General features: G+C 37.3%; 1 protein-coding gene across 4 annotated transcripts in view; it reads left to right on the forward strand.

The window, feature by feature from the left end:
- Window positions 1-11,796, forward strand: part of PTPN3 (protein tyrosine phosphatase non-receptor type 3) — a 287,151-nt gene that overhangs the window by 264,737 nt on the left and 10,618 nt on the right. For all 4 annotated transcript variants that reach the window (XM_054018775.1, XM_054018773.1, XM_054018774.1 and 1 more), the window contains 3 exons: window positions 712-840; window positions 4,676-4,821; window positions 7,619-7,754. In XM_054018775.1, the coding sequence (XP_053874750.1) occupies window positions 712-840; window positions 4,676-4,821; window positions 7,619-7,754 (411 nt within the window). The remainder of the gene's footprint in view (window positions 1-711; window positions 841-4,675; window positions 4,822-7,618; window positions 7,755-11,796) is intronic.

Raw genomic sequence — 11,796 nt, forward strand, 5'->3', positions numbered from 1 at the left:
GTTTGACATTTTGATCCAGTCTTCAAGGCCAGTCTCCATTTTTGTATCCGTGTACACCCATGATTTGTAATATTAAATTGATATTGTTTCAAAATATTGTTGTTCACTTGAAAAAAAAATTACTATATGTTCCTGTGAGATTTCAAAAAAAGAAAATAGCACTTAAAAATACCTGTTAGCTCCGACCACGTTTTTGCAAAACAAGAATTTAATTGACCCAACAAAAACTTGGGTTGTATTTTTACAGAAACTCTGTTACTTCCCATGATCAGCAAAAATTTGATTGCTCAGTGGTCGTGGGGGGTTTTAAATCTCAGAAAGCAGGCATTGAGAATTAAAGATGTTCAATAATGCCATTAGATGTGATGGGTCTAATTCTCCACCCGCTTGTACACTGTAGTCATTCATTGACACCTGTGTAAAGTGAATGTGAGGATCACAACTTTGGCATTCAGCACGCACTTTGCACGGGTGTAAATGACTACACAAGATGGTGGAGAATCAGGCCCAACACGTCAAGCTGGTCTCAGGTGCAGATGCACACATTCCACAAAACAAACCAGAACAGTTATAAATAACATTACTGAGCTCTCTGAATGTTGAGGTAGGAAGAGAGAGTTGGGTCACATAGATGCCCTGTTCAAATGAGAAAATGAGAGAAAATATATTAATTGTAAGCTCATGGCTTGTACTTTCTTTTTTTCTTTGCAGACCAAATGTCATCAGTATTGGCCTGATCCACCAGATATAATGGAGTATGGCAACTTTCGTGTCAAATGTCAATCTGAAGATTGTACTATTGCCTATGTTTTTAGAGAAATGGTGATTACAAATATTGAGGTGAGTGCTTTTCTGTAGAGTGGCCTTTAGCTTTTGGGGGCGGGGGGGTTGTTTTGTTTTGGTTTTGCTGTAGTGAGAAATATAACTAAGTACTGTCAACTTCTATATATATATATTACAGGTATTACATGAACCAGTGCATTTTGATTTAATTTTCTTTAGGGATGCCCCAAAACCATGCAATTCTGAAGATCCTTCTAGTGAGTTACTTTAATAATAAAAAAAGGGCTAAAAAAGTAACTAATTATAAGGCCTTATTCTATTATTATGTTATTTTTATTTATACAGTATTATACTCATTCATGCTGCTTTAGAGCCCCCAACTCTAAACAAACATTTAGGGCTAAAATATAGATTTTTTTTTTCTTCATAATATTTTTGCTCATTCAAAAGCAGAGGCTGGGACAATTTTTCAATGCCACACACCCATAGGGCAATTAGCAGAAAAAGGTGAATCCTTCTAATGTAGTTTTAAGGGAGCTTACAGAATCGTGTGAATCTTCTGCCATTAGTTTTGTTAAACTGAAAAGGCAGCTTCATAGAGTGCACAGTTGGAACACTTGCAATTTATGCAAGGTTTTTGTACCCTTCGGCTGCTGCTATTTTGTTGTAATGAAAAGAGAGGAAGAGTCAAATGTATGAAACACTTTTACAGACGTATTTGTACTGCAAAGTTCATATTCGGATCACATCCAAGCTTCTTGAAAGTCTGAGTTTGTTTATACAGAGGGGCTTGGTTCCTGTCCACCTCTAATTTTAAGCTGCCCTACATTTTTCTCTCTGACATCTTTACATCCTCTCTCAAAGTTCTAACCACAAAATATCTATTATCTTCTGAAATGGGGAAGCATTTATGTCATTGTAAAATATTCCATAGGAATCTACCACATACTGACCAGTTTTTAAATTAAAGTATCAGAAATCATACCTTGAAAGTTAAAATAAAAAAAATCTTAAATCTCTAGCCCCTCAAGCTACATATCTGACAACTTCTCCCCAAAGTAACTACACTACTCCAATTGCGTTGCAGAGCGTAGAATTTACTGTGTTCCTCCTGCCCCCTCCTTATTGCTTTGAAAAAGTGTTGGAGGCACAGGCACACACCATATTTGCTTCTCTGTGTGAGTAGTTTGCTGTTTTCCTGCCTTCGTGTGCGCACATTCACATAGCTCAGTTACCTCTGACTACCAGTGGTATGTATTGCACCAATGTAAACTTTTTGAAAAACCCAAAGCCAGATAAGTAATACAAGCAATTTGTGAGAGTTTAAATGGAGTAACAGGCTACTGCAACCAAAGTAGTGGTATTGGGCATACAGGGATGAAATTTATTCTAAGATAAGATAGGAAAATAGATTAAGCATAGTAGAATTTGGACTTATTGATAGGAAGGGAGACATGTAAATGTGGGCATTCTGAAAAAGGAATATTTATTGTGATAACGCATTAAAAATTTGAATCAAAATCTTAGGAGAGCACATCAGAAAAAGTCACAACTGTTTGAAAAGGAGAATGAAAAAGGGTAATGAAGATATTGAAGTTTGAGGAACACTGGGATATTTAACAAAGGAGCACATTGGTCCTTAGGAAAGAATAGAGCAAAATACAGAAAACTGAAGATGCTTGCAACAACAGAAGTAGTCTTGATAGACTAGTGTGCTCTTATTCTAGAGAGATCTTATGTAATGTGCTTGCTCATTGTACTTGATGTCTGTGAGCTATTAAAAATGCAGCTCCTAGCACATTCAAGCCTTCATTTGTCATGAGTAATACATTCATTATTTAAATCTAAAAAACCGCTCAAAGTGCTATTGAATTTTGTGTAGCGGTCCCCAGGTGCCTCGATAATGTGTCCCTTCAGCACTCACACATATGACTCAGCCTGGAATCTTTAATGAACACCTAAAATCACACCACAGACTCCCTGGCTTGTTTTAGAATGAGTCAAAGTTTCATCTAGCCTGAGTGCTATGATTCAAATGCACTCTAGCTTCTCCAGTTAATGAGAACAAAGCTGTTCTATCCATAATATATGTAATCACTGTTCCACCTCATCTCTTTGAGACACTGATGGTGAACTGAACAATTCGAGGAACTGAGGTGGTTGTAGCCACACAGTCCTTCTATAATTTCAGCTCATAATGTTTGATACCATGAAAAGATGCTTGTGTGACCCCGTCAGAAAAAACGTGGTGAACTTAAAATGTGACCTGAGTATGAACTCATGCAGTGATATCCGGAGTGTGAGGGCAATGTGAATGAATGAGAGCAGCATTCTTCTCATTTGAGTGTTAATGTTGAGCTTAATGATGAACATTGAAATGTCAGCATAATTAACTATTTCACTGTTACTAAAAATATGGACGAAAGAGGGTTGACCATATTATGAAGATTTTTCATGGTCTTCGTGAGTGGCATTTCATTTTGTCATGGTGATATATTAGAGCTTGGGGGAATATCACCGCTCATTTTTTCCAGTCTAACCACTGGAAAACAGTCTAGTTTAAAAAGTTAAATGTAATATGGACCAAAGCCATGCTATAAAACTAGTGTTTTTCAAATTATGCCCCGTGCATATGTTGACAGCTGTTTGTATGCAAATAAAGCAGAATGAGTCAGTCACTGGAACGCATTTGCATGTGAAAATAATTGTGTTAAGAGGAGTGCTTTTGTATGATGAGAATCAACAGGAAGTTAAGAAACTGAAGTAGTTTCTAGTACATGACTTCCCTTAGGTATAATTAAATGAAAAATTTCTAATTCTATTGTACAATTACATTTTCTATTGAACTAATTACATTTTCATCATACAGAATGAAGTGCTTCCACAGGCAGTATAAATATAATTCATTAATCATTTCTCTAACGTATCCATATATACTATACATAACCTGTCCTGTTAACAGGAATCATAGTTAGCAAATATGCCCATGTATGCTTATGTTCTGACCAAATCTACAAATAGACATACATTATTTAACATTTCTCCTGTGTGTCAATGTATAAGATGTATGATGACTATGAAGGGGAAAACAGATTTAGAACTGGTCACCAGTCATATTACCTTGTATTGTAATCCTACTAAATCTCTCAAGGTCACAAGGCTTGCACTGGGTCAGTATTTGGAGGGAAAACCTAGCGTGCTGCAGGTAGTGATAATTTTGCAGGTGGCACTGTTCCATCAGTGTCGGTACTAAACCAACATTCAGTGCGGTGTTAGCAGATGCTACTGCAGATACCGTCTTTTGGATGAAATGTAAGCAAAGGTCTATACTACTTAATCATTAAAGATTCTATGGCACTTTTTGCATGACGGAGGAGTGTTTAACCCCCCGCGTCCAGAACAAATTTCAAATCTGGTAATTGTATTCTGCCTGTAAATTTCTTCTGCAATTTTAGCAGGTATTTCCTCCTTTCTAATCTAAACTATTGTGTAGTATTGTTGTACATAGCTGTTGCCGTGTGTTACTTCAGAGATGGCTGCATTTCTTTGCTGGAATTACTGTTCCCAAAGTATTAATGGTAAAGCATTTTGAAATCTTTTGGGCTGAAAGGAGCTATATATAGTAAATATGCTCTTATTAAACACCTACATTTATTTTTAAACTTTGTTCTCTAAGAATCACTTATTTTATTGTTTTTTAATAAGAAAATATTCTGTTCGAAAATCTTGCAGTCTGTTGTACAGGATATGGAGCCTTGTGCTGCCTAGGTAAGTTTATTATGAAACAAATTGCATTTATCCAATGAACTTTAGTAAAGTGACTACAATACTGAGTGAGATATGGTGACTACAATACTGAGTGAGATATGATGACACTACAATTGCATTTCAGACAGAGGAAGAGCACACTATCACCCATCTCCAGTATGTTGCTTGGCCTGATCATGGTGTTCCTGATGACTCCAGGGACTTTTTGGAGTTTGTCACCTGTATGAGGCCAAAGAGAGTGGAGAATGAACCGGTCCTTGTTCATTGCAGGTACTTGAAATACAAGTTCTGTTACATTGGATGGAGTCCTAGAGATTTAGTATTCCATCTGTCCTGTAGAAAGGAAGTGTCATTTTATACATTATTCAATAGTATGCACCCTGCAGGGCAGCAAATTCCTTGAGATAAATGTGAAATTGTAAGGCTATAAACCTATTAGTCAGTGAGCAGTTATCCAATGGAGACGAAAGTTATGGTATTGTATGTAAGGGGTTGGGTTTCTTTACTAGCCCATTGTCTCCTTTATGATTAATCTTTCTGGTTACATTGTTCGATTATATGACCATCCGACACCAATAACTGTTGTTTAATGTAATAAGCAACTTAATGCTTTTTAATAGGGCTGTCGATTAATCACAGTTAACTCAAAAAACTAATCGCGATTAATCGTAGTTTTGATCGCACTGTTAAACAATAGAATACCAATTGAAATTTATTAAATATTTTTGGATGTTTTTCTATATTTTCAAGTATATTGATTTTAATTACAACACAGAATACAAAGTGTACAGTACTCACTTTTTATTAGTATTTTCGATTACAAATATTTGCTCTGTAAAAATGATAAACAAAAGAAATAGTAGTTTTCAGTTCACCTCATACAAGTACTGTAGTGCGATCTCTTTGTTGTGAAAGTGCAACTTACAATATAGATATTTTTTGTTACATAACTGCACTCAAAAAAGAAACAATGTAAACTTTAAAGCCTACAAATCCACTCAGACCTACTTCAGCCAATCACTAAGACAAAAAAGTTAGTTTACACGGGGGGAGGGATAGCTCAGTGGTTTGAGCATTGGCCTGCTAAACCCAGGGTTGTGAGTTCAATCCTTGAGGGGGCCACTTAGGGATCTAGGGCAAAATCTGTACTTGGTCCTGCTAGTGAAGGCAGGGGGCTGGACTCAATGACCTTTCAAGGTCCCTTCCAGTTCTAGGAGATAGGATATCTCCATTAATTTATAAAAAAAAAAGGGGGAGGGATAGCTCAGTGGTTTGAGCATTGGCCTGCTAAACCCAGGGTTGTGAGTTCAATCCTTGAGGGGGCCACTTGGGGATCTGGGGCAAAATCAGTACTTGGTCCTGCTAGTGAAGGCAGGGGGCTGGACTCGATGACCTTTCAAGGTCCCTTCCAGTTCTAGGAGATGGGATATCTCCATTAATAATTATCTCCTAATTTATGGGAGATAATGCCCACTTTTATTTACAATGTCACCTGAAAGTGAGAACAGGCATTTGCATGGTACTTTTGTAGCTGGCATTGCAAGGTATTTACATGCCAGATATGCTAACCATTTGTATGCCCCTTCATGCTTCAGCCACCATTCCAGAGGATATGCTTCCATGCTGATGACATTTGTTGGGAAAAAAACATGTTTGTTAAACTTGTGACTGAACTCCTTGGGGGCAGAATTGTATGTCTCCTGCTCTGTTTTACCCGCATTCTGCACATATTTCATGTTATAGCCATCTTGTATGATGATCTAGCACACGTTCGTTTTAAGAACACTTTCACTGCAGATTTGACAAAACGCAAGAAAGGTACCAATGTGAAACTTCTATAGAGAGCTACAGCACTCGACCCAAGGTTCAAAAATCTGAAGTACCATCCAAAATCTGAGAGGGACAAGGTATGGAACATTCTTTCAGAAGTCTTAAAAGAGCAACACTGTGATACAGAAACTACAGAACCCGAAACACCAAAAAAGAAAACCTTCTGCTGGTGGCATCTGACTTACGATGATGAAAATATGAAAAGTTTGAAAAATTATGAAAATGAACATGCGTTGGATCGTTATCGAGCAGAACCCATCATCCATGCATCCATGTTCTCTGGAATGGTGGTTGAAGCATGAAGGGACATATGAATATTTAGCGCATCTGGAACGTAAATATCTTGTGACACGGACAACAACAATGCCATGCAAATGCCTATTCTCATTTTCAGGTGACATTGTAAACAAGCCAGCAGCATTATTTCCTGGAAATGTAAACAGACTTGTTTGTCTGAGCAATTGGCTGAACAAGAAGTAGGACTGAGTGGACTTGTAGGCTCTAAAATTTTACATTGTTTTATTTTTGAATGCAGTTATTTTTGTACATAATTCTGCATCTGTAAGTTCAACTTTCATGATACGATACTTATATTGGGTGAATTGAAAAATACTATTTCTTTTGTTTTTTACAGTGCAAATATATGTAATCAAAAATAAATATAAAGTGAGCACTGTACATTTTGTAGTCTGTGTTGTAACTGAAATCAACATATTTGAACAAGTAGAAAGCATCCAAAAATATTTAAATAAATGGTATACCATTATTAACAATACAATTAATCACGATTAATTTTTAATCGCTTGACAGCCGTACTTTTTAATAGTTATATAATGAATTTAACCTCAAAATCCTTTTTGTGTACCCCTAAACAAACAATCCATCAGTTCTTCTTTTCACTTTTCAGTCTTAAGGTTGATTTTAAATAAAATCTAAAAAACAATATATCATTTTTTAAAATCATAACAATTTTAAAGTCATTTACTTAAACTTATGGTTTTATTTTTTCCAGGATTTTCTTTTTATTTATGTAAAAATGCTGCTTTCTTGCAGTTGCATAAAGAAAATGTTGCTTATGTTGTCCTAAAAATATACACTGTGTTCTATTCTTACTTTTAAACTGTGTTGCTTTTATTCCCAAAGGTATGTAGAGTGTTTTAATGTTAGTCTGTGATATGTATTCAGTGCATGGCAAAAGCCTATTAATTTTATGGGGGGATTCTGTTACATTTTGTAGTGCTGGAATAGGCCGCACTGGTGTATTGGTCACTATGGAAACAGCCATGTGCTTAATTGAAAGAAACCAACCTGTTTATCCCCTGGATATTGTACGAAAAATGCGAGACCAGCGAGCTATGATGGTGCAAACATCAGTAAGTTAAGAAGAGGGAGTCCCTTATGCATTGTGCATGCTCTTTGTTTCATTATTAACATAGAGAAACATGGGTTCTTCATATAAAGTTGATTTAGTTGTTTGCATGATTTTCAATTATTTTTATATTGCATTAGCTCAAAACATAAATTAACCTTATCAGAAAGGACAGTCCTGCTTGTGAGTTGTGTACTACAATTATTTGTAAATGTTTAAACTTATTTCTTGTCTTGCCTTTTAAAGACGCATCCATTTTTGTAACTAGCAAGTAGTAAACTAGAATGAACTTTGAGTCAGATTTGTATATATCTCTTATACAGATATTATATACAAACATTTAAAATACAATTTAGTTTGTAAATTTCATCCTTAATAGAGAACCTTTCATAAACTAAAAAGAAAAGGAAGATTTTCAAGTGTGGTTTAACAGGAAAAGTGACTATGTGGTGGGTGTCTGCCACGCGTCAGGTGAAGACACTCTATGCCAACGGGAGAGAGCTCTCCCATCAGCATAATAAAACCACTTCCACGAGAGGCAGTAGCTATGTCGGCGGGAGAAGTTCTGTCCACACTGGCACTTATGCCGGAGTAATTTATGTAACTCTGGGTTGTTTATTCACACCCCTGAGCGACATAACTTACGCCAATGTAACCTGTAGTGTAGACATAGCCTAAGTCTTGTCTTTACGGAGAAATCAGATGGGACAGCAGAGGTTTAAAAAAAAAAAAAACTCACCACCATTCCAGAATCAAGGGCAGGAATCAGAAGGAGGCCTAGGTTGGGGGGAGAGGGGAAAGAGTAAGCAGCAGAGAGTTTTGAAAATCAAGAAGCAGTTTTGAATGGGCTTTAGAAATGAATAGGTTGCCATTGAAAATATTAGGAGTGGAGGAGCATAGGTCACACTTTCTTGAACAAGGGAGTAGATTAATTATTGGTGACAAGATCTGGATGTCAGGTGGAATGAGAACAATGTGCTTGTTTCCAAGGCAGTAAGTGTCTTGAACTAAAGTGGAGTAAAGGGATTTAAACCCACAAATGTGACAGTTGAATTTGGCACTTTGTATCTATTGAAACTTCAGAAGGAATGACATAGAAAATGCCTCACAGTTCTCATTCAAGCAAAGGAAAGAGGAAGCTAACTGAGGAAAAGGTGTAAACTCTACTTAGTAATGAGTTAATTACCTTAAGAGCAGGCTGTGTGATTCACCAGAGTAATTATTCTATTGGATCCAAAAAACTGTGTTAAAAGAATGTTAAGATTACAAAAGCAAGCCTTCAAAAATTAGGAATTGCCAGGATTAAGTTTCCCTTTGCAACCTTAATCCTGCTCCTTTGGGCATATTCATTATGATAGTCTTTAATTACATGATTACATACTAGTTTTTTACATGGGATACCTGCCTCATGCAGTGAACATTTACTTTTATCCTTCTCATTCCTTGCGTGGTCCCAAGCCTTACTAATGGCACACCACTCAAGCACTGCTCTGAATACAAAATTATTAATTTCCTTATGTGCATTTTTGTGGCACTCATCTGAGTGTTTCAGAAGCAGTAATGTATTTATTTTCACAACACCTTTGTGAGATTAGATGCTGATATTAATCCTATTTGACAGATCGGGAACTAAAGCACAAAGAGATGAAAAGCCAGAATTATTGTGTTCATTAATTTTAAGTACCTGTTTAAAAAAAAAAGTCACAAGTGCTTTCTCTCTCCTGAGGATTAAATAAAAGTTTTATTTGTCCTTTCCTGAGGTAGGAAGGACATGCCCAAAACATTTCAAGTCAGTAAATCAGGTTTCCCAAATTCGGTCTTCAGCCTGGAGCCCTTCAAGGTCTAGCCCCAGTGCAAAAAATTTGGGGCAAGATATGTAAAAGGATCTAGGTGTGTAACTGCCACTTTAGGTGCCTGGATCCCAGAATCAGGCCCCATTGGGGATCAAACAACCCCCACTCAGTTGCTGCTAAACCCTATAGGTGCCTGAAATTGCTGGTGCCTAAAGTTTTGCAGTTAAAGTTCCTTAAGTCTATATGTCCCTGCCTCTGTGCATGCACGCTGCAGCACATCCAGACATCAAAGCTACAGAGAGATGCACAAATCAGGGGAAGGCAGGAGTTCTTCCACCTAACGCCTGCAGGGCCCAACCTAGTAAGCGTACCTTAAAGGTTGCCTGCCGAATGGGGCACCCATAGGCAATCTCACACAAAAGGAGACAGTTGGGGGGAGAGGAGGAGGAGGAGGATCTCTGTTGTAACTTTTAGCCCAATGGCTAAAATAGTTACCTGGGATGTGGGAGACCCTGGTTCAAGTCCCCCCTCTACCTGAGGGAGACAAAGGATTTGAACTGGTATCTGCCACCTCCCAAGTGAATATCTCAACAATTGGTCTCCAGGATATTTTATTGTGTCTTCTTCAATCTCTCTGGTTGAAGCTGTTCTACTGTGATAATTTAAAAAGTCATTGGGATGGGGGCGGGGAGCGAGAGAGAACAAGCATGAGAATGACTCTGCAGTCTGGTGGTTAGAGCACTCACCTTGGAGTTTGGGAGACTCAAGATCCAGTCTCCCTGCTCCAATGACTTTAAGTGTATCCACGGTGGAATGGTTTAAAGAGGAGAAACTGAGGGAGCCCCACATCAGAATATTTTCAAAGCACTTTGAATTTGTATAGCACTCTGTGTTCAAAGCAGATATGTTCAAGTAGATAGTGAAGCAAAAGAGAATTACAGTTTGGCTACAGCAGACTGGTCACAAAAAGAGGGTACGTATAGGTGAAAATATTCAGAAATGAGTAGCTTTCTTGAGATAATGATTATTTAATTGATTGCTTTAAGACTTTAGGGAGAGATTTAGCAAGTAGGATTGTTAGGCTGCTTCATAACAGGGAATTGTTAGCTGGATGACAGGCGAGTGGATTTTCTCTAGTCCTACTCTACTATATAACCCCTAAAGAAGAAAAAGTTATGCTGACTCAGCCTATTAAAAACTTGAGGTTGCATAATGATAAACGTAGAAGGGGTAGCAATACATTAAAAAAGATGAAGAAGTCTTAAAATCAGGTTTGACAATGACTGCTATACCTACATTCACAATTTTTTTTAAAAAGCTAACCGTGGGAGTGTTTCAGTGGAGGACATGAGAACGCCGTTGAGTGAGCAATCAGAATGCAAGCAATGGCAATTAGAATGGCAAGGAAAACAAGTAGTCACTGTCTGCATCATAGGAATCAGTGATGAACATCCAATCTTATTTCTAAATAAGTTGCTTACACAATGGAGTTAACAGAAGTAATAAATCAGGGAGTTAAATATCACAGTTGACTTGTGCAGTCAGCGGTGAAATATGCAAATGACTAACAATGAAGGAAAAGTCAAAGTAATTAACAAATATAAACAGAACAACAAACATCACAGTCATAAGAACAAATTGATATTTGAGATGTGAGTAGTTGAGTAGAGAGTTGGGGGGAGGGGTTGACATGAAAATTGAGCTGCAGAAAGTTAACTTAGATCCCCAAGATTTCCTGTAAATTTTAGCCAATTTAGTAAAGCACAGGAAAAAAATTACTCATCAGGTAATGCACAATGATAACATATTGAAAACTGAGGCCTAAATGCAACTTCAGGACCTTCGCTCCTCAGGCTGGATGGGGCTGGGAGCAATGCTAAACCTTGAAGCTTTTTTTGGCGGGGGGAGGGATTAATATAAGCTACTGCCAAACACCCCATTGCAATCAACATGAGAATGTATGGCAGATGGCTAAAAAAAGATTGGGAATGTGGTTCAAAATGAAGGAGTTAATGCATACTCACACTTCTGGAACCTAAAATCCTCTGGGCATATTATACTTGAGTTGCTGGGGAGCATTCATATTTTGGATACTTGAAGCCCCTTCTGAGAAAGCAAAAATATGTGTAACTTGGTCTCACTTTCTAGTGCTGCTATAAATCTCTCTTGAATTTTTATTGTGATCCCATATTCTCAGGCTTTTATATTAGCCATAAATATTTGCTTCAGGCTAAGTATGTTTTGAAACTTATA

Source organism: Malaclemys terrapin, chromosome 2 (genome assembly GCF_027887155.1).
Source record: "Malaclemys terrapin pileata isolate rMalTer1 chromosome 2, rMalTer1.hap1, whole genome shotgun sequence".
Lineage (NCBI taxonomy): Eukaryota > Metazoa > Chordata > Testudines > Emydidae > Malaclemys > Malaclemys terrapin.